The 23,969-nt window shown below is 40.9% G+C and overlaps 2 protein-coding genes across 3 annotated transcripts in view; both read left to right on the forward strand.

The window, feature by feature from the left end:
• The window catches only part of LOC133532716 (uncharacterized), a 65,213-nt gene that overhangs the window by 36,616 nt on the left and 4,628 nt on the right, over positions 1 to 23,969 (forward strand). For both annotated transcript variants that reach the window (XM_061871487.1, XM_061871488.1), the window contains 2 exons: positions 18,071 to 18,179; positions 21,777 to 21,872. In XM_061871487.1, the coding sequence (XP_061727471.1) occupies positions 18,071 to 18,179; positions 21,777 to 21,872 (205 nt within the window). The remainder of the gene's footprint in view (positions 1 to 18,070; positions 18,180 to 21,776; positions 21,873 to 23,969) is intronic.
• Positions 4,456 to 8,675, forward strand: LOC133532804 (uncharacterized protein K02A2.6-like). Its single transcript, XM_061871654.1, has 3 exons — positions 4,456 to 6,149; positions 6,786 to 7,000; positions 7,466 to 8,675. Exons 1-3 carry the CDS (start codon positions 4,551 to 4,553, stop codon positions 8,673 to 8,675), a joined length of 3,024 nt encoding a protein of 1,007 aa, XP_061727638.1. The 5' UTR covers positions 4,456 to 4,550.

Genomic DNA, 23,969 nt, shown 5'->3' on the forward strand with positions numbered 1-23,969 from the left:
GCTCGGAAAGCGGCCAAGCTAAAATGGGATTGGGCTGGTCACGTCTGCCGAATGAGTTGTGGGGCAAAGTCACTACAGAGTGGGAGCCCGAAAACTCGAATCGGGGATCTGGCAGACCTCACCGGCGATGGCGGGATGAACTGGACTCCTTCTTGAAGGAGTGGCCAGACATAGCACTGGACAGAGATCAGTGGAGAGATTGGGGGGAGGCCTTTGCCCAGCAGTGGGACACGACAGGCTCCAAATAATAATAATATGATGATTCGACGATCATTGTCCCAATAGTCGTTTCAGCGAACGGTCTCATAGCGAAGAGTCTCGACCAACACCTTGAGAGACTCTCGCTAGGTGGTTGGATCAAGGGTCAGATGCAGAAGGCGGTGATCTTGGACACGACGCGGATAGTCCGACGGTTCCTCTCTCTGCGGCCCTGACCACCGGCAGCTTGGGCCCTGCCCCGCTGCTGGCGGCACCCTAGGTTAGGTTTTTTATAATGTGTTTATATCTTTTGTATTGTTTTTGAAGTGTTTTTATATTTTACTTTTATATTCATATTATAAATGACCTAAAGCTGTGCTCTACTCTGAGTTGGCGGTGGGTAAGCGGAAGCACGGTGGTCAGCACCTGCGCTACAAGGACGTGCTCAAACGGCATCTGAGCGCTTGCGCCATCGACCTTGAGCGTTGGGAGGAGCTTGCTGGAAGGAGGTCTTCTTGGCGTTCTACCATCCATAACGGTGTCAAAACATTCGAAAATAACCGCCTCACTAGCCTAGACATGAAACGCCAGTTACGGAAAGAGAGACCTAAGCCCTCCTACGTGTACACGTTCAACGCAGCTGGCCAACTTTATTGTCACGCGTGCAATAGAGTATTTAAGAGCAAGTTCGGCCTGGCCAGCCACATTAGGGCTCATGCTAGACAACGTCCATAATGTGTTTATTTGGGGCCGCCGTCATCGAAAACGATGAGGAGGACTATATATGTATGTATATATAAATGACCTAGCCTAAGACCAAAAATAAATAAAGGGAATAATAATAATACGCGCAAAGGGTTATATCGCATAGAATATTTGAATTTCGCGCCCTTTTCTACTGACAAACTTGTTTAACCGGCCATATTTGTGCAACTCAAAGGACGAACAAAAGCCGGTTCTCAAACTTTCCACCGTGACCTCGGTTACGTCAACAAACACCAGTTTACTATACTTATCTGCCATAAATTAAATAACGCTTTCTCTTTCACTCACGACTCGGGGGCGCCTCGAGGATCGCTTTTACATTTTAACGTAAGATCGTGATTTGTTCATGTTACGACCGATGTTAGTGTTGTGTTCCTGCCGGTGAGTAAGGTTGCCAGAGCTCAATGAGGGGGGGGCGGGTTTAGGGTCGGCAACGTGCATGTAACTCCTCTGGAGTTGCAGGCGTACATAGGCTACGGAGACTGCTTACCATCAGGCGGGCCGTATGATTGTTTGCCACCGACGTAGGATAAATAAAAAAAAATAATAATGTTACTGACAGGTTTTTAGAGTATCTTAATCAACAACGGAATATATATAAAAATGTAAAAAATGAGCGCTGTCTCGCCAACAAACCGCATAAGCAGTTTGGCGAGTAACTTAAATTGATTATGTATATGTGCCTTTGAAAAATAAATGAAAAAAATATATATATAGACAAGCTCTCAATACAGTATTGATTTCGAAAAACGGTCAATACGACTGACACTTATCTTACGTTTTATTGGCTAAAATAAAATGCGTGCATTAGGGTGCGTATCCAACGTGCCAATCGTTAACGTTCCGTAGCGAACGAAACGCAACTGTCGCTGTCGCATTTCCGCCGATGGCCGAGCCGGTCCGAGCCGAACGACGCGACGTCTTTTTCGCTCTTATTACCTCTTATTCTATGTCCAAAATAAAATTGTATAAACTTAACTCTTCTCAAAAATTCAAAATTCTAAAATAAAAGTTTTTGACTCATATTTGCACTGGTCGCCTTAAATTGAAATGAATCAATTAAAAAAAAAATGAAATTAATAAATTTCAATTTAAAGCGACTATTAGTGCTGTGTATGGGTCAAAAAAAAATATTTTAGAATTTTGAATCTTTGGAAAGAGTTATTCGTTTCTGATGTCACCTTTCATTTTCTCAGTGTATGCTAATGTATCGTTAGATCGCAGGTAGGGGTCAACGACCTGACGCAGGTTCACGAATCTACGATTAAATTAATTCACGGTCGTAACATACGGTTCCTGAACACATCATAGAGAGCTTGTAATATCTAGATAAAACAACGTATGTAACTGTAACATAACAGGCATTAAAACATTCACGTGATCCTTTTAATGAAACCTACACTCGTATTTTAATGTCTTACATTATGTAAGACACACTTAACCCAGACGGCAAGATAAAGAGACATCTAGATCGGTAAAATACAAATATACAAATACAAGTCTTTATGATTAGAAAGTGAGTAATAGAAATGATAGTTATGTTACATAAAGTGAATCACAATTAGGCAGTATTTGGCGTGCAATATATTGTTTCTAATGTATGTCATTGAATACATTGTAAGTAAGTAAGTAAGTAAATATTCTTTATTGCACCACAAAGAAAACAAATTACTAATTAATTATTAATTATTTTAATTTTGTTTATGTCAAAATTAAAATTCGTTGGTTAGTCTAAAAAATATAGTTAAACGTAAGTTGTTTTAATTTGAGTCATGGGTCTTTAAATCGTCCGGTAAGTGATTGAAAATCCTTATAGACATGTTCAGTACACTTTTCCCAAAGAAAGCTGTGTTACGGAACGGACTGATTGTTGATTATAACCATGATTCTTGAACCTAGGATTCGCTGGAATTACTTTGTACTCATCTAGGTATATGGGTAATCTGTTTATGCCTTGTTGTTGAGATACAGTCTGAACTCAGTTTGTATTTATAGTCAATCTATATATTTAAAGATTATCTTAACTAAGCCTTAACTACATATATAATTAATTTGATGGCAGTTAGTGCTTACATGTTATTTTAATACTAGTTGTAACAAAATTAATTCATCTTAATCAGTGCTTCCTTAAGTGAACTCTTTATTTTATCAGGATGTTTTTCTAGAGTTTCTACTACTTGTTTGGGTAAGCTGTTCAGGATATTAGTCAGGTATTTTGGCCAGGTATGTATAATGTGGGTAAAGGTAAAATCTTTTTGCTTTATGAAGAGTGGTTTACCAGAATCACCGGTATTGGCGCCGCACATAGCTCTAACACTGTTTTTCTGTAATATGAATGCCCGAATAGCAAATAAGGAATTTCCCCATAGAATGAGGCCATATCGGAGGTTAGACATAACGTGACCATGAAAGGCCAATAAGAAACTTTCAAAAATGAGTGTTAAACAACACGATATATATATTGTATAATAGAGTTGTTTCCATCTACAAATCTAAGGGCAGAATTGTATCCCAATAAATTCTTTTGGATTATAAGAACATGTTCAACTACTTTTAGGGGACCTGTAATGACCATATTTTTATAAATATTGAATTTAAAATATCTTTTGGCACACGTCACGTGACCAAGCTCGAAACGACATTGAAGATTCTGGTGACGTCACAACTCTCGGATTGACACCGTTGACAGTTAGGCGATAAACAACAAATGACAAATGTCAGTTGACAGTTCGTATCTTCTATGTGTGTATGTAGTTATGTGTCAAACCGTAAACTGTGACGTCACACAATTTTGACAAAGAGCGTTTTGGGCGCGAAGGCATCTGTCAAAATATATTTTGTTAATTTAACATATTTAAAGCCGTTTTTAGTATAAAAGTTGAATTTTAGGGCAACTTTTAGTTAATATAGAACGTAATACAAGCGTTTCAAAAAATTGGAAACAACTCTATTCCATGTTGACGTGTAAAAGTGCCCTTATGGCCTATTTGCTGAATAAATGTTGAAGTTGACTAGTCGCCTTAATTGGACTTGATTAGTTGTCGATGTCGCCTTTCGTTTTCTCTCGTGTGTGCACATGTACCTCGAGGTCGCGGGCGGGGGTCAACGACCTGAGCAGGTTCACGGGCGTTTGAATATTCTATGGGATGAAATCGGTATGTAAGTTATTGCTATTCCCGGGGTGAAAAGTTGAAAAGTACACGGGGTGTATTTTTAGGTGTTTCAAGGACATGCTGAGCAAATGTTGCTAAAGTCAAAACAAAATAAGTTGGCAGCGATTTTGATAGCCCAGAAGGTGCAAGGGTTATTTACTTTCACCTGACCGTTGTCTGTTTGTTGTAATATATGGGTATAATGATGTAAGAGGGTAGAAACAATTCTCACTGACATAATGTATAAGTACCTACTTATCATCGCTCTCTTTCAATAAATGGTTGTTACCAAGCGGACGCGTCTTGTGCTTTCTCTCCGTTCTAGAAGTTCCTGGATAGTCAGTGCATCTTAAATACTTCAGTGGCGACGAAATCGAACTGTGAACGCGTGTGAAACTTTTTTTTTAGTGGACGTGAGTGAATATCGCAGTTACAATGTCTATCGGTAAAATTGGTGCTTTCGATGTGCATAAGGATAATTGGGATTTATATGTGGAGCGCTTGGGCCAGTATTTTGTGGTTAACGACGTTAAACCGGCTGTGCAGGTAGCGACTTTAATCACCGTTATGGGTAGTGAGGCGTACGAGCTCATGGCAAACTTATGTTCACCGGACAAACCGTCAACAAAAGAATTTGATGACCTTGTGGCAGTTATGAAGAAGCACCTACAGCCGACGCGGAGTACCATGGCCGAACGATTTAAATTTCGTCAGAGGACACAAAGAAGTGACGAAACCATCGCGGAATATACTGCGGAGTTAAAAAAGTTAACAAAAGATTGTGATTTTCAAGAAGCCAGTTTAAAAGAGAATTTACGAGACCAATTCGTGTGTGGTATCCGTAATGATAGCATTCGGCAAAAGTTATTTACGGAAGATAACCTAACATTTGAAAGAGCATTTAAAATGGCAGTGGCGATGGAAGCAGCGGAAAGTCATGCGGCGTTGGTACAGGACCGTTCTACAATAGAGGAGGGAGTATCATCATCCATGATAGCAACGGCAGTGCATCAGCTGGCCACGGTGAAGCGGGACAAGCGACAGTCGGCGGAGGCGGCTAGCACCGAGCGCTATGGGCCGCGCGGTCCAAAGGTCACGCAGGGCGACGGGACAAAGGGCGCTATGGGCGCGGGCAAGCGACGAGTCGTTACGAATAGTGCGGACTGGAAGGGAGGACAAACCCAGCAATGTTCGGCGTGCGGAGGGCAGCATGGACAGAGCTCGTGTAAATTTAGGGCCTATGTTTGCAGAGTATGTAACAAAGAAGGGCATCTTAAGAAAATGTGTCCGAATTTAAGAAAAAACGTCTCTTTTCATGCGATGTTAGAAGAGCAGGCAGGGTACCAGTATTCAGACAGTGACAGTAACGGCAGTGAAGAGGTAAATAACTTTTCTATAGATGCTAAAAAGTTGAAGAAGTATGGGCCTTACATGGTGCAATTAAAAGTGAATAATGTAAATTTAGTTATGGAAGTAGATACGGGCAGTGCGATATCTTGTATTAGCTATGATTGTTATAGTCAATTATTTCCTGAGTGTCCGTTAAAAGCTAGCAATTTGAATTTATGTTATTATACGGACATAAGTGTCAAACCCGTAGGTAAAATATTACCTTCGGTGCAATATAACAAAAAATGTAAAGAGTTAGATTTGTATGTAATGGTTAACGGGAAAACGAGTTTACTCGGCAGACAGTGGATAAAAGAGTTAGGAATACTACCTGACTTAGTAAAATCCGTCAATTGTAATAATGTTAGTACAAAGCATATTTTTGACATAAACGATTTCAGTTCCAGATATTGTGAAGTATTTGAAGGCGGCTTGGGAAGGTTTACTGGCGGAACGGTGGGGTTCCGGCTGCGAGAGGGCGCGGCGCCCGTGTTCCTGCGCGCACGACCTCTGGCGTATGCGCTGCGCGAGCCAGTTGAGCGCGCGCTCGATCAGCTGGTGGCGGACGGTGTGATCACTCCGGTAAACTCGTCCGACTGGGCTACGCCTATTGTTCCGGTGATGAAAAAAGATGGAACCATTCGGGTATGTGCTGACTTTAAACTAACACTCAACAGATGTTTGGAGGTAGACCGTTTTCCGCTGCCACGGGTTGATGACTTACTTGCTAAATTATATGGAGGGACTCGATTTACCAAATTAGATTTATCGCAAGCGTACGCACAATTTGAATTAGACGAATCCAAACGGTTTACAGTGATAAATACCCATAAAGGCTTATTCATGTACAATCGACTTATATACGGCTTAGCTTCGAGCCCCGGTATTTTTCAGAGGAAATTAGAACAGCTATTTGGAGATTTACCGCGCGTAGGTATTTTTTTAGACGATCTGATAATAACCGGGGAAGATGATGAAACGCATTTAAAAACGTTACATGAGGTGTTCAGAAGGCTCAAAACTTACGGTCTAAGGGTTAGGAAAGATAAATGTACTTTCTTTTCCGAATCGGTGACGTACTTAGGTTTCGTTATCAGTAAACATGGTGTACACACGTGTCCTGAGAAAATAGAAGCAATAAAAAAGGTTCCCGAACCAAATAGTATTACGGAGTTACGGTCTTTTATAGGCTTAGTAATGTATTATGCGAAATTTGTCCGAAATATTAGTACGGTACTCACACCGTTTTACAAGTTACTAAAGAAGGGGGTTACGTATCAGTGGAACCAGGAGTGTAGTGAGGCGTTTAGGAAAATAAAAGAAATATTAACGTCTAGTGAAGTCCTGGCTCATTATTCTCTCGATCTGCCGGTGGTTTTGACTTGTGACGCTAGTAGCTTGGGGGTGGGCGCTGTGGTGTCTCACATTACGCCGGTCGGCGAGCGGCCGGTGGCGTACGCGTCGCGAACACTCAATGCGGCAGAAAAGGGCTATTCGCAAATTGAACGTGAAGCATTGAGTATAATATTTGGGGTGAGAAAATTCCACCAATATTTATATGGTAGGGAATTCACTTTACGGACCGACCATAAGCCTCTGGTATCTATTTTTGGCGAAAAGAAAGGAATACCAGTAATGGCAGCTAGTAGACTTCAACGATGGGCGGTATTGCTAGCCGGATATAATTTTAATATTGAATATGTGCGCAGTGAGAGTAACGCGGCAGACGCCCTGTCCCGTTTGCCGGTAAACAAATCGGTCAGTTTAACGAAAGAAGTTACGTATTTGAATTTTGTTCAAGATTTTTTACCTATAGATAAAAAAATGGTTCAAGTTAGCACAGAAAAAGATTCTGTATTAAGGCGAATAGTAAGTTATTTACAGACCGGGTGGCCATCATCAGTAAATGACAGAGAGGTCCAACCTTACTTTTTACGACGAAACGAATTGTATATGGACAGGGGCTGCATGGTTTGGGGCTACCGGTTAGTAATCCCAGAAGTATTGCGGGAAAAGTTATTACGGGAGCTACATGTGGGACACATGGGTATTGTAAAAATGAAGAGTATGGCGCGCAGTGTCATGTGGTGGCCGGGCATCGACGCGGACGTGGAGCGTACCTGCAGGAGCTGCGGCACGTGCCTGGCGGAGAGCTCGGCGCCGCCGCGCGCGCCGCCGCAGCCCTGGCGGTACTTGACGGACGTCTGGACCAGATTACATATTGATTTTTTGGGACCCATACAGGGTAGGACATTTTTGATTCTTATCGATTCTACTTCTAAGTGGTTAGAGGTTTTCCAAATGCAGTCGACCACGGCGAAAGCTGTAATAAAAGTATTAAGAGAGACTTTCTCGCGTTTCGGTTTACCACGAGAAGTAGTTTCGGATAACGGACCACCCTTTACAAGTCAAGAGTATAAAAGTTTCATGACACATAATCGGGTCAAGGTCACTTTTGCGGCCGCGTACCATCCGGCTTCCAACGGGGCTGCCGAGGGGGCAGTCAAGTTGTGCAAGCGGGCTATTAAAAAGGCTATGCGGGATGGTGGCGATATAGATGCAGCGTTGCAGGCTTACCTTCTAGCGTATCGGAATGTAGAACATAGTACCACAGGGGTATCACCGGCAGAGCTATTGCAGCGTAGGAAGCTTCGTTCCAGGCTAGACTTGTTAAAGGATGGATCGGTAGAAGACAAAGTCAAAGAACGACAAACAAAGCAAATAACTTACGCTGGCGGTACATCTAGGGAATTTAACGTGGGGGAAAATGTGTGGTATAGGAACTATAGTGGGGGTAGTAGATGGTTAGATGGTAGAATTCAGGAAAAAACAGGTTCACGTAATTATATAGTTGCGGCGGAAAACGGTTCACCCATTCATAGACATGTGGATCAAATTAAAAGTCGCTGGATGAGCACATATGAGGATCCGTCTCCGTCATCACCAACCCAAGAGTCGGACGGGTTGAGGAGTGAGCGCAACGACACATCTAGTGTAACGGTTGAAGATCAATGCCCTGCGGAGTCTGGTGGAGCAGCGGTGACAGCTCCCTCGCCACCCCGATCTAATACGTCAGAATCCACCGACCCCCCGGTCAACCTTCCCCGGCCCACACTGAGACCTAGGGATAAGTTACGTTCTGTAAAAAGATATGGGTTTGAGATTGACTAAAAAACTTTATCATGAAAATGTACCTAGTTAATTAATTTTCACATATGTTAGAAATAAGGGTGGAGGTGTAATATATGGGTATAATGATGTAAGAGGGTAGAAACAATTCTCACTGACATAATGTATAAGTACCTACTTATCATCGCTCTCTTTCAATAAATGGTTGTTACCAAGCGGACGCGTCTTGTGCTTTCTCTCCGTTCTAGAAGTTCCTGGATAGTCAGTGCATCTTAAATACTTCAAATCTTGCAAGTTAAATTTGATCCACTTCTTGGTTTCCGATTGAGCTGAAAATTTGCATACATATGTAAGTCGGGTGACAATGCAATATTATGGTACCATCGAGCTGATCTGATGATGGAGACAAGAGGTGGCCATAGGAACTCTGTGATAAAACAACGCAACCTAATTGTGTTTGGGGTTTTTAGAATTTGCTCGAGTATTAGTTGCCTGTGGAAAGAAAAGTACAGTCAGCGATAAAAGCTTGTATCAAAAATGAAATTTTAAACGTCAAACTTTCATGAAATTATGTCGTTTACTTGAAATCAGAAATATTTGTTGTGTAAACTGTGTAGGTACAAGAATATGACTAGGTACATTTTATGACGAGTATCAATTTAAGTTATACACTTTTCAGACATACAATTTTTTTTATCTTAAACTACTACTTGAGACTCTATGAGACTAGGATTATGAGAAATTTCGAGCAGAAACCTTATTCAATTCATTTTTTTTACTTTACAGCAAAAAATCGTAATGTGACCCCGAGTTCAAGAACGGTAAAAGTAATCGGTAATATAATAACTTGTAACGTATAATGTAATAAGTGAAAGCTGCGGTCAACCAGCGTACAAGTGTAAACGAAGCAAAATTGGTTTCCAATTGCTTGTTTAGTGTTTGTGGTTAGGATTCAATGCCGGATTTAGAGGTCTGGAGGCCTCGGGCAATAAAGGAGTGGAGGCCCCCTGGCCCCAATTTTTTTCCAAATAAAATGGTAAATTTTCCGTATTTTCTATTGTGGGGGCCCCTCTTTTGTGGAAGCCCCGGGGCAGTAGACCCTGTTGCCCTCCCCTAAATCCGGCCCTGTTAGGATTGGCAAGTGAAGGACGGATATGACCTTACATACTCGTAGATTTCATTTCGCATGCACTGAAAGTGCGTGCAGAAAATGATACGCTTCTGCTCCAGAGCACTGTATTCAAAATTCTAAAATTTATTCTGCAAGTAAGTCTCAAGGGCTCTTTTACAAGTCAATACAACATTTATTAGTAACATGAAAAATATATAACAACATTTATAAATAAACTAATCATTTATTTCAATTAATTTTAAGATTCGCTGTATTGTACTAACACTATATGGATCTCCCTAGATTCGATACAAATAAATAATAATTAACTGAATAAATACAACAGCTACAGCTATAAATACAATACCTGGGTAAACATTACATTATAATAATCTTAAAATAAATAATTACTACAATACAATAGAGATGTATACTCTATGGTACATTAAATCTGGAGATGTAAAAGGTCCCCATGTACTTTGTGAGTACGTTTTTTTTCTTTTTTTTTACAATAAGCAATTCAATTGTTGGTATTTAATGGACTTGTTATACAATTTATATTCTGATAATTAACTTTCTATTCCATAAATTACGATATTCTTACCTATATTGTCAGTTGAAAGTACCCTCAAGAAATATTACTGAAGTTTATACTTAGCCGTATTCTCCGTATTCGAAATGAAAAGTAGAGTGTTTAACTCGGGTAGAAGGCACCACTTCAGTCTCGGACTATAGACTATTTCCTCCCGCGGATGCTCCGGCTGTGGAATGAGCTCCCTTCCGAGGTTATCCCGAGGGTCTACTTAGGGTTCTTCAAAAAAGGAGTGTACAGGTTTTTAAAGGGTCGGCAACGCGCATGTAACACCTCTGGAGTTGCAGGCGTCCATAGGCTGCGGGAACTGCTTACCATCAGGCGGGTCGTATGCTTGTTTGCCACCGTCGTGATATAGAATAATAAAGGCGCTCTCACTGCGTCCGCTCAATCAAATCAAACTACCTCCTCAGAAATGAGTGCCATTCATCCCTTGGTTAACTTTACTATTTCATCACACTTGCTCGTAAAAGGTGTTATACACGTGCTATGCGGTCCGTAAATCCTAAATTTCGACCTAGGTCTTTAATATAATGTATTGCGAAATGGTGAAACTCCGCAAGTTGTACGAAATCACAACTTCACAACATCATTTGATCGCTAATGATCTAGAAATCCACGTTAGATCATATGATTTCAATTAAATATACCTGACGACCTGTCTGGCCTAGTGGGTAGTGACCCTGCCTATGAAGCCGATGGTCCCGGGTTCAAATCCTGGTAAGGGCATTTATTTGTGTGATGAGCACGGATATTTGTTCCTGAGTCGTGGGTGTTTTCTATGTATTCAAGTATTTATAAATATTTATATATAATATATATTATATATCGTTGTCTAAGTACCCTCAACACAAGTCTTATTGAGCCTACTGTGGGACTTAGTCAATTTGTGTAATAATGTCCTATAAAATTTATTTATTCTCATTTATTACTTAAATAAAACGCTTCCTGATTCGGTATGTCCATTATTTATACTAGAATTTTTTTAAAGTTCCTCGTTTGAAAAACCGTAACATGTATTTTTATAAAAAAAAAAAAACAAAAAACATATGTAACAATTATAGCACTGACATACCGGGTATTTCCTGTACCACGAGAAAATAATTAAACCATTTATTGTACTCCTCAAACGATATAACTTTTGATTATCAACAATTAAAAATTATAAAATCTTTAGATTTTCTCTTTTTCATACAAATTAATATTTTCAATGTACACTAACATTAGTGTGTTTGACGTTGCTTGTCACGGTTTAAACAACAAAATTCGCAATACATTGCGTCTTGGAATAACTTTAAAGTGTAATAAATATCAAAACATAAGTTATTTTTAAAAGTCGCTGAACAAATGTTGGTCAGTTTGAGTACAGCCTACAGTTTAATTTATTGCTCCTGTTACAGGCAACACCCGGTATAACTATAAGTAGATAGGCTATACTCATAAATAAGTAGCATAAATAAGTTATTGGTTTCATAATCGTTTTTTTAAATCGTCGATTAAAAGACTCGTCAGAATTGTTTACATACTTTAATTTGATGAGTTAAGTATATTTACATAAACGTATAAAATGAAAACTTAATTAATAGAAATCATTCTGAGAATCATCAAATCATCATCTTAATGATATGACTTTAATTAGCTCGAGCTGTTAGTCGTGAGGAAGAAAGTGAAAACATATAATAGCCTTTTTAGTGCCGTAGGTGGGTAACGTTTTGGCCTGAATTTGTATGAAATAAAAGGCCTACGATATTAGAATGTAGAAATCTCTTTAAGAGGGAAGAATAGCTTTTCGGATCTAGCGAAATAACGGTAATTTATCTATGAAATTCCATTTCGGGAGAAAAAAAATTCCACTAACTAAATCTTAAAAAACACTTTGATTTTGATGTCGATCGCTTCAGCATAGCTTCGTATTACAATACGATACAAATACTCTTTATTACACACCTCAATACAGAAACAATACAAATAATACAACACATTAAGAAGAGGTAAACAACAGGCGGTCTAGGGCGCGGCGGGGGTTCGTATAGCTAGGTTTATACTTTATAGCTTGCGCGCGTAGCCTTACCACTCTATGGTTTTTACGTGTTCATTATCATTATACAGCTGTCGGTCTTTCCACCGTTATACAACCGGCTGGTAGTTTTTAATTTTTTTCCTACTCCTCTACTGTTATCTGTCATTTATGCATTCATTAACAAGAATATAAGAACATACATAACAGGTTTCAAGAAAAGTCTATATTGTCTATTCCTCATAAAAGCTCTTGTGTAATAACGTTACTGCGATTATTGGCTACCAATCTAACAAAACCAAAACGAATACAGTTTTAAACTAAGTGCATTGCTGCCAACTTACAAAATATTCATTTGGTTGCATAGTAAAAATAATTACTTCATAAGTCAGAAACACGCATGTGACACCCGTAATATAGCAACACCCATAGACTACGAAGACCACTTAGCGTTGCTTGTTAGTCTCCGTAGGCTACGGTGGCCAAAATTGAGAAAAAACTGTCCAAAAATTTAATTTAGCAAGTAGCAAGTACCAGGGCCTCATGAGTTACGAGGTGTCGCTGACCGGCCGGCCGCGGCCCGGAGCGGGCCGGGCGCGTAACAAGGTATGCTCGCGCGTCTTGGCTATATAGTTTTGCTTTGTTTACCTAAATTAAGATTTATTTTTGTTGACTCGTAGGAAAAATATTGTATGCAACGTTGTATAAGAAGGGTCAAAAAAGGCGAGTGGCGTGAGTTACAATGTGAGCCGGAGCCGAAGGCGTAGGCGAACATTGTAAAGGAATACGCCACTAAAATACTAAAAACAGCATCTAAACTATCATCTGACAAAGTATCAGCCAGGAGGCGATGACTGACGAAATATATGCTCCTGGCCCGCGGTAATATAAGTAACAATCAATCCCTAATCTGAAAGGGAACTTAAACCACCATGGGAAACCAATATCTTTCCCACACTAATGTATAAATCGGAACTGTAACTTCCCTTTACAAGCAAAACTGGCGGAGCAAAACAACGTAAACCAAGGAAATGTAACTGTTACGGGCGTGATTAGTTTCTTTAGTGTTTTCGGAAGACCGTCATTACCATTTTACAATTAAAAGTCAAGTAAAAGTCAGGAAATGTAAAGGAAAAAGATATGGATAGATATGGATTCCTCTGGTGTTGCAAGCTGGTGGTGTCCATAGGCTACGGTGACTGTTTACTATCAGGCAGGCCGTATGTTTGTATTAAAAACAAACAGCTCGCCGCGCGAAGTTTGCGGAAGATTTGGCGATCGCGCGGGTTTTAATAACTCAATAACTCCGAAAGTATACTTCGGATTAAAATTTTGCTTATCGGATCCCGCAGTAATATCATAATAGCCACCTCGTAAAAGATTATTTTCGTGTCAGTATTAAATACTTCATTGTGAGCTTAAGGGAAACGACAACTATTTTTCCATACAAAAGTCCCCATTTCCTTCTCTAGATATTAAATATATGTTTACACAATTTGACGTATATTAAACGCAATTACCTATGTCTCTCGTTTGATTTTTCGAATTACTGGAAATATTAAAAAAAAAAAACAAAAGTTGGGTAAGTAACGAAGAGCTACTCAAATTGTCGACTGCCGGCGTATTTCCGATCGGCTTAACTCCTTGGCGCTGCGTAGAGATGTTACCTCGCTCTGCATTTTCTATCGCATGTACAACGGGGAGTGCTCCGAGGAATTGTTCGGATTAATCCCTGCCGCTTCTAGCTAGATGGTTGGCACTTGGCAGTCCTCAACTGTGCGTTTATCCAGGAACTTTCTGCCTCGCACAGCTAAACAGTGGAATGAACTGTCGCCTGCGGTATTTCCGGACCGATACGACCTTCAAACCTTCAAGAAAAGAGCGTACTCCCATCTTAAAGGCCGGCAACGCACTTACAGCCCCTCTGGTGTTGCAGGTGTGCACGGGCGGCGGTAATCGCTTACCATCAGGTGATCCATCCGCTCGTTTGCCTCCTTTATCATAAAAAAAGTCGCCTGTTTCATTTAGTATTTACTTCATTGACGTCTATTTCATGCACATCATAGAAATCGAAACTAACTCTAAGAAGGTTTGGCAATAAACTTGCACAAAAAATACCGAGAACATTTCATGGGATCTTTGCAATTTTTGAACATTCTCTTTGGCAAATGCTAGCATCCATGCATGCATGCATGTTTGGCATGGCTAGTTTTTCGGTGAAGGAAAACATCGTGAGGAAACCTGCATACATCCGCGAAGAAATTCAAAGGTGTATGTGAAGTATTCAACCCGCATTGGGCTAGCGTGGGGACTGTAGCGCAAACCCTCTCGCGTATGAAAGGAGGCATCTGCCCAGCAGTGGGACGTATATAATTATTATTATTTAATTGACACATTGCTACGCAAGTGTGATGAAAAGAAAATGAGATTAATAAACGATTTGGCAGTAAGGTTAAGATCCATAGTCTGCCCGGAGTAAAAAAAAGTTAAGACTATGCCTACATTCACTTCCGCCACAACACTTCCCATGACAGCAAAAAGCGCGGGAACTTTGCTTGTCGGTAATTGGGTCTGATTGTCTATGGTTGTGGCGTAATAGACAATAGAGGGAAGTACATTGTCGCGCTGTAGTGTTTTACGATTATCGATAAAGAAAATAATCTTGAACAAAATAAATTTACCAAACAAAAAATCGGCAAACTGGGGTTACTTTTATTTGTGGGGTAACATTGATCGTAAATTTAAACTATAGTTTGGTAAGCCATTTCCGTCAGTAATAAAGGTGGCATAATGGATCTGCTAGGTCATATAAGGGATACGTTTTATCGTGTGTTTCTGTCAGGTTGACAACACTATCATTAAGTTCTTAAGCCCGCATTCAAAAATCGACTCCTTATTCCTCAAACATTGATGATCAATGTTACCCGCGAATCAAAGTAACCCTTTAACGGTACCTTTGACATTAAAAAATCTCTCTGATTCTGATAATGGGACTAACTTTAGACAAAATTATTTAGAATATCGAGAAACAAGAAAAAAACCAACAAATTTTGATCCAAAATGTAGAAGTAAAAAACTTACGGCCCTTAATACATAAGAATTTACGAGCGAGTGTGAATTGAAGCACGAAGCCGAAGGCGAATCACATTTGTGAAGAAAAAACCTTTGCCTAATTTGGTATTTACATTACAGCTTTAGGAAATCGAAATTTAGGATTTACTGACACATCACCCACGTGTAACACCTTTTACGAGCAAGTATGATGAAAATAACTAAACTAACTCGACAACTAAACAAAAAAATCGACAACTTTTCCCTGCACTACACTTTAATCTAGTTTACGTTCCCATTATGCGGCGAGAGTGTACTCTATGGAGATTAGTCATTAGTCTATGATACAGGGTCATTGCCAATACACGGACCTTATCTTACACTGATCGACCTAGTAACTAGGTAATAAGTAAGCTAGGAAAGTATACTCTGGCAAAACCACTTCGTCCGTTGAAAAAGGCGTTCAAATCAATAGGAGTACAATCCTTAGCGCCTATTTTTTAAAAATTTGCCGCCTTTTTCTACTGACAGATCACGCTTACCAAACTATATGTATTGTATCGAAAAGGTGACGTTTGGACGTCAACTGCAGCTACATTACTTGGTAGAGTCAGACCAAGATAAGTTGACAGCGATTTTGACAGCCCAGATAGTGCAAGTGTTTCTTTTTAAACGTCAAACTTCTTTCAAATTAATGACGTTTAAATCCATGAACTACATGACGCCTAGGTTGACGAATCCAGCAACTTAAACACTATTATGATGGTACTTAAATACAAAATACAGTACGTAGCGGCCCCCTTTTTTAAATATTTATGGTTAAATTTAAATAAATAAATAATAAATAAAAATCATTTATTTCGGACGACACAATCCATATTTTGTTAGTTACAAATATACTTAAATTACTATGTTAGTACCTAAACTAAGATGTTGGGAGGTCCAGTGCCTAATTAATGCACTGTCCCATCTCCCTGCCACGACGGCCAGGAGACTGTGGCGGCTGTCGCGCACCCTTCGGAGCGTCGCGGCGCAGCGCTTGCGCATCGTCGCGTGGAAACCGTCCACATGCGCGTCGGCGAACATGCCCGATTCAAATAATCACAATTGTTTAGCAGTGGCGCTAGTGAGCAAGTTGATGGGCTCTTAATTAATTAATTTGTATCAAGCAGAATGTAATCATTAAGGGAAGGAATCGATTTGCACATTTCTACAAGAAGAAGCGAATAAATATTCGTTATTAAAACTCGCCGGTTATGTCTAAAGTCGCTCGCGCGGAAGCAACGCGAAACGTGCGCCGAAGTCGAAAGCTAGATCTGAGGGCTTACCGCGAACCACGTTCGACGTTTTGCCACCCTGTCACACTTACGTACGAATTTACAAGTGCGACAGAGAGGTAACACGTCGAACGTGGTTCGCGGTAGGCCCTCTGTCTGCCGGCTTCTGGAAGCCTCCGTAGCTGAGTTGGTAGCAGCGATCGGACCAGTGTTCCAAGAGGTAGCCAGTTGGAGTCTTGCCGGATGGTATATTTCAATTTTTTCCTTTAATATAAAAATTAATTTGATGAATGGTTTGGAGCTAGTTTTTAATGTTTTTATTAATCATTGTTCCACGCAGACAAAATCGCGGACAGATGCTAGTCAAATATAAACAGAAATGTGCTCTATAAAAAAGGAAAGTAGTCTTCATAATTTCTAGTTTCCGAGCAGTGCCTCAGATAATTCGCTTAATGGTCTGTCGGTAATACAATTACTGCTTAATGCTAATACTAGGTTTTGATGTTTGTATGGGTAATGAAAATGTAAACAGCTTAAGACGCTCTATTATTATATCTTTGAACAGCTAGTGGTATAGTCTATGGCAACCTCGCAGGCAAGGATGAACGTAGAAAGCAATAACACTAAGATTTTTCAGTACCTACCTCAGAAAAGAGCTCACTTAATAGAGCATCATCCCAGACCCAGAATTTAAGAAAAGTTAGTAATATTTTTACCAACCTTTAACACCTTGTACCGGACAAGTGGCCGTCGAGCCAATATAGCAAGTATGCAGACATTAAAAGTAGGTACATACTAACACTATATTATCCCATACATTTTATTCATGAGAAATAAGTAAAGTCTGGCGGCTCTGGGATCTTGACTATAAGGTTTTTTTAAAAGCAAACCTGTTAGGACACTGTTTAATTTGAACAGGGAGACTGTTCCAAAGGCGAGCTGCCTGAATAGAGAAAAAATCGGACATGTAGATGTAGATGTAGTGTAGGGACGCCCGGTCGGAAGCAGGCGGGCTGTCGATCGCGTGTTGCGTTCATTCAGCCCAATTCCCTGAAATTGGAGCTGCAGGTTACTGTCCCGGCGGCATTCCCATACCAATCTCCTCAAATCTTCTTGTTTTCCTGCAGAACAGAAGGACATCTTTAAGTTCGACGTCCTTTAGTTCGTTTTCTATTAGTGGGTCTCTACCGGCTAACCAGTGTATAATCGAACTTTATAAATTAAATTTTCAACTTTTTTTTATAATTCACATGTTACAATAGATAGCAGAAAATATTTGAAACTCACGCGAAGTAGAATCGATTGATATCTTCCAGAAATATCATGCACGAAGCTAATTGAGTAATAAACCACTGGTATCTCTTTATGACCTGAGTTGTTCTGTTTCAGACGCTGCTGGTATGGTGTCTCCTCGGACTGGCGTTGGCAGACGACACTCCGCCAGGTCTGGTGGCCAAGGACAGCGAGCAGGACCTCGTAGCAGAAGCGACGCAGTCAGGTAATTGTTTAGGTACTGCTAGCTTTAACATTTTTTTTATACCACGACGGTGGCAAACAAGCATACGGCCCGCCTGATGGTAAGCAGTGACCGTAGCCTATGGACGCCTGCAACACCAGAGGCATTACATGCGCGTTGCCGACCCTTTAAAAACCTGTACACTCCTTTTTTGAAGAACCCCATACTGTAGCCCCTCGGGAAAACCTCGGCAGGAAGCTCATTCCACATGTCAGAGGAATTGTGTTCCTCGTATTACTAAACGACCTCGCCATCGCTATTACCCTTGGCTGACAATTTCAAGACCAAGTCAGTTCTTAATTACTTGAAAAATGGGTAATTGTTGAGGGTGATTGCGGGGTCGTTAATAAACACGAGGCTGGTAAGTGTCTATTTCAAGGCCAAGGTATGTAATCATGTCAATCGAGTGCATATGGGAAATTATAACAGGAATTGCCAATCGATGGAGTTTTTTTTAATCTACATATTTAAAAGGAGCCTTTATCAATGAGACATGTCGGCTCCGTTGAGCCTCTACATTACAGTTTCAATGTATTATGATTATGAGTTATCAAAAAACTGTACACGAATTTCGCAGTTTTAGACAGGGGTTCCGCCAATATCGAGTGAAAAACCCCAATTTTTTTTTTATACTACGTCGGTGGCAAACAAGCATACGGCCCGCCTGATGGTAAGCAGTATCCGTAGCCTATGTACGCCTGCAACTCCAGATGAGTTACATGCGCGTTGCCGACCCTAACCCCCTCCCACCCTCGTTGAGCTCTGGCAACCTTACTCACCGGCAGGAACACAACACTATGAGTAGGGTCTAGTGTTATTTGGCTGCGGTTTTCTGTAAGGTGGAGGTACTTCCCCAGTCGGGCTCTGCTCTAGATCTGGAATGACATCCGCTGTACTGTGCCCTACCACACAGAGCGAGATGACATTCACAATGCCCATACCTCTCTTGTGGACGTAGTTTAAGGACGTACCCGGGTCCAATATCAGTTACTTAGCAATAGCTTCAAATAGTTGCGCCCTCTTGTCTCGAGTCGATGGAGATGCTTTCAAAGCGAGGTCGTTATGCAACACGAGCTCTTAATTTCAAGCCCAAGGTAGATAATCTATGAATCTGGTCCGTTTGAGACACATTATTTATCCGACAGCTACATAGGAAATTGCTGAGTGTTGCGAGGACGTTTAAAACGACGACGCTGGCAACTCTATTTCAAGGACAAAGTATTTCTGTATGAATCTGGTGAGTATGGAAATTAGTTATCTGACAGCGACAGTATCCTTGGACTGGCTCTGGCAGAAGACACGCCACCAGGTCTGGTGGCCAAGGGCAGCGAGCAGGACCTCGTGGCAGATGGGACGCAGTCAGGTTATACAGGTGCTGCTTGCTAGAAACATTACACAGGGAAATGGTTGTATTTCTCGTGTTACTAAACGCCCTCGACCTCGCTATTACTCTCGGCTGACAATTCCTTCTTATATTATAAATGCGAATATAACTATATCTGTCCGTCCGTTACCACTTTACACTTAAACCGCTGAACCGATTAATTTAGCCGATTCAGAAGCTATTTTGAAATAACTTTACTTCACAGGTCGATAAAAGGGGAATTGTCGAGAGTAGGTTGTTAAGTAAGACGAGGCTGGCAATTCTCTATTTTAAGGCCAAGGATCTGGTGCGTATGGGACTTTCTAGTTTTCTGGCAGCTGACGTAGGGAATCACCAACCGAGTGCAATTTCGAGGACGTTTAAAATACACGAGACTGGCTATTTCAAGGCCAAAGTGTCCCTGTATGGATCTGGTGCATTTTGGGGCACATTAGTTATCTGACAGTAACAGTGTCCTCGAACTGGCGTTGGCAGAAGACACTCCACCAGCCTGCGTAGCCAACTAGCCAATCGTTAACGCTTGGTAGCGTAGCGTAGTCATCCTCTCTATCACTCTTCCATATTAGTGCGACAGTGACAGTTGCGTTTCGTTCGCTAAGGAGCATTGACGACCGGTTTGGCCTAGTGGGTAGTGACCCTGCCTACGAAGCTGATGGTCCCGGGTTCAAATCCTGGTAAGGGCATGTATTTGTGTGATGAGCATGGATATTTGTTAATGAGTCATGGGTGTTTTCTATGTATTTAAGTATTTATAAATATAGATATATTATATATATCGTTGTCTAAGTACCCTCAACACAAGCCTTATTGAGCTTACTGTGGGACTTAGTCAATTTGTGTAATTATGTCCTTATTTAAAAAAAAAATATTGGCTACGCGGGCGGGTCTGGTGGCCAAGGACAGCAACCAGGACCTCGTGGCCCAAGTGACGCAGTATCTGTTTCTGCCATTCTATGATCTGAGGTTTCTGCATATTGTTCTGTTCTTCATGGGTGCTCTAATGCGGTTCGGCATTCGCACTATTTCCCCTCTGCATATGCCCAACTGGGCATAGCGCGGTGCGTGTTGTGACTTGTGACTAGTTGTGACTCGCCCGTACACAAAAAGAGATCGAGGTGTGCAAGATTTGTCTTTGACGCGTGTCATTTTCTATGTATTTGTGTCGTCATTGCAGATTGGATTTTGTGTGTAGTGAGTGAGAAGTGCGACTGTGTGCACGTTTCCCTCCGTAAAAATGGCAGAACGATTTTTACGGTAAGATATCGCTTGGGCTCCTCCCTTCTAACGTGTCGGAAGCCGCTGTTGCCTCGAAGGGTGGGCCGGCCGAGGTATTCTACCTTAATCCTACGAATAGTATCGAATTCATGTTTTTTTTTTTATCAGATCTGTAAAAACCTTTGTCAGTTGCCAACCCCATTATTTAGATTTACCGCAAAAATCGACATTTCGTTATCTGCCTCCCTATCACTCTTGCATATTCGAGCGGTAGATACAGATAACAAAGTTTCGATCTCAGATTTTCGTGGTAGCCCCTCTGTTTATTTAATTTTCACTTTATTGTGTGTAGAGCTCGTTCCCACTATGTCGTCTGCCGCGACGATTTTTAATCGGGTGTCGGCGCCTCTGTTCACACTAGTCGGCTGTCGGCGGCGACCGCAGCTGGTGCCATTTTAACGACAGTCAAACGAGGCTTCTGTACACGATGGACGTCGACGATGCTTTTGTTGTGATGTATTATTTGCGGAGGAAACGAAAGACAGCTAAAGATAGAAGATATTGAGTGCACCCAATTCTGAGGGAAAGATGTAACTTTAAAACTTATATTTAGTACAGCCATTACGAAGAAAAACGCAACAACTCTGCTTGCGCGCCAAAATGTGTATGCGCGATGCGATCAGCGAGTGGCAGCGACGCGCGGGAGGCACAGGGGGTGCGGCGCGGGCGGGGTCGGCCCGACATCCGACACGATTTTTTTCCGGACGGAGGGCTGACAATATATTATGTCGGATCCGACACAAAATCGTTGTCGGTCGAGTGTGAATAGTTTCATATAAAATGTTCTGCCGCTACGACACACGATAAAAAATCGTCCCGACAGACAACGAGTGGGAACGAGGTCTAAATGTTGTTCAATATATGCCACTAGTATCCCGATTTATGATGGGTAGTTCCTAAAGTTTTCGGTATGTTTACAGGCGCACAAGCCCAGAAGCGTGAGGCGTCGTTGTCAAACTCATATGGGGAACCGCTGCCACCCGACGCGTACGGTCCCCCGAGAGACACCTCTAATGGTAATTATTGATTTACTAGCTTTACTCTTACTTATTCTTCTGGAGCAGCGACCCAAAGTATGACTTGGCCTCCAACACGACTGCTCGCCACTGATCCTGGTCCTGTGCAGTTTCTCGCCAGTCTGCGACTTGGAGCTCGCTCAGATCCGTGTCCACCACATCCGCCCATCGATACCTAGGTCGACCGGCCGGGCGGCGTGCTGTCGGTTTTTCCTCGAACGCTCTTTTCACCGCCCGATCGCTAATCGCTTCCTATTCACTGTAGATGACCAAGCCACCGAAGCCCATGGTGACCATAATATTTGGCTCAGCAACTATCTGTTCGACTTCGAAGTTTTTGGGGTTTTTGCTTTACCCTAAAAAAAATAAATGACTTTCTATTAAAATATTTTAATTTAGGTAATTTTTAGAGTTCCTTACGCAAAGGGTTCGGGACCCTATTACTAAGACTCCGCTGTCCATCTGTCACCAGGCTGTATCTCATGAACCAAAGAGCATATAATCACTACGTTTTAAGAGACGGGACTTCCATACTAGCGAGTGGACTCAGTTTGTTTCGCAAATCATTACCAAAATCTACGACAAAGAACTGTGAAGGAACCATAATACCAACATAACCGATTTAAATAGTGTAGTACGCTACACGCTTGCGATTCTTATCGATATCGATAAAATGGGGAGGGTTGAAACATAGGCTCCTGTCTACAAATTTTGTACTCGAAATCAGGTTAGCATCGAGTCCCCATTTAAGTTGTATGTTATATAGTGGATAGTTCTTTGAGTGGACTAATATCTGGTCGGGCTTAATGTGGACCCGAATTATTTTAATACAGTTTTTAAGTAGTGTTTTTTTTTATTTTATTTAAAGCTTTATTTTCAAAATGTTCTGCACATACATGTTTCAATAAATGTTACTTTTCTATGGGAAGATGTATCGTCAGGTCTTCGTTCCCAACAAATTTGACCCACTGCCTGCATCTGAAAACATACAGCCTTGGACAAACATGACTTTATCTACAGTTTATATTCCAAGTATTTGCTAATGAGATGATCAACTGATTATTTAGCGCTAATATGCATCTATAAATCATCATTTTTCGGCATCCAGTTATCAACAACCCTTTATCAATGCTCTAAATTTTTATGTATTTATATGTCTGTTAATCATGAGAACCGGTCTGGCCTACTGGGCAGCAACCCTGCCTATGAAGCCGATGGTCCCAGGTTCAAATCCTGGTACGGGCATTTATTTGTGTATAAACATACAATTATCGATACTTTTAGTACATCACTAGTTCACAACTAAAAATAATATAAAATATCAAATTTTCGATGTGTTTAAAGCCTGCTGCACCAAAATAAGGTCAAAAGTATCTAAAACAATACGTACCGGTCTTTATCCAAGGGAAATTTTGCCATAAAATCCCTTTTTTCGTGATTTTCTCGAGTGGCTCGCTTGTCACATATTTCACACTTAGTAAACCATTTTCTCGGTGGCATTATAACAAAGTCGCTCTTTACTCTGATCACGGTTCACTATTTTCGTTATTTTCACTAAATAATAAAGAAATTGCACGAAATACCCGAACAAAACATTGAAGCCTTCATAACAAACAAAACAATTAGGCTGACAGTTGACTTGATGTAAACTTGACAGAATAAATAGCACTGACGTTTTATTTTTCTTCGTTGGCAAAGATTTGCGAAACAAGTTCCATACAAAACTTATTTTGTTCCTAGTTGCGTCAGCCTGTCATGAACCATGATATTTAGACATGTCAAATTTTCACAGATGATATATTTCTGTTGCCGCTATAACAACAAATACTAAAAAGTACGGAACCCTCGGTGGGCGAGTCCGGCTCGCACTTGTCCCGTTTTTTTTCCTTTGTATATGACATTAATAGCTTTAGCCCTTAGTAAATTGTTTCAAATGTTGTAGTATGTTATTTTTGTAACATTGGTTAGATAACATTTTCTTAGAGGCTGGGTCACGTTGTATGAAGATAAATATCTGAATTGAAACATGATTTTGGTTGTCAGTCCTCAACTGTGCATTTCTCCAGAAACTTCCTGCCTCGCACAATGGGGTTGGCA

This window comes from Cydia pomonella, chromosome 27, assembly GCF_033807575.1.
Source record: "Cydia pomonella isolate Wapato2018A chromosome 27, ilCydPomo1, whole genome shotgun sequence".
In the NCBI taxonomy this organism is placed as follows: Eukaryota; Metazoa; Arthropoda; class Insecta; order Lepidoptera; family Tortricidae; genus Cydia; species Cydia pomonella.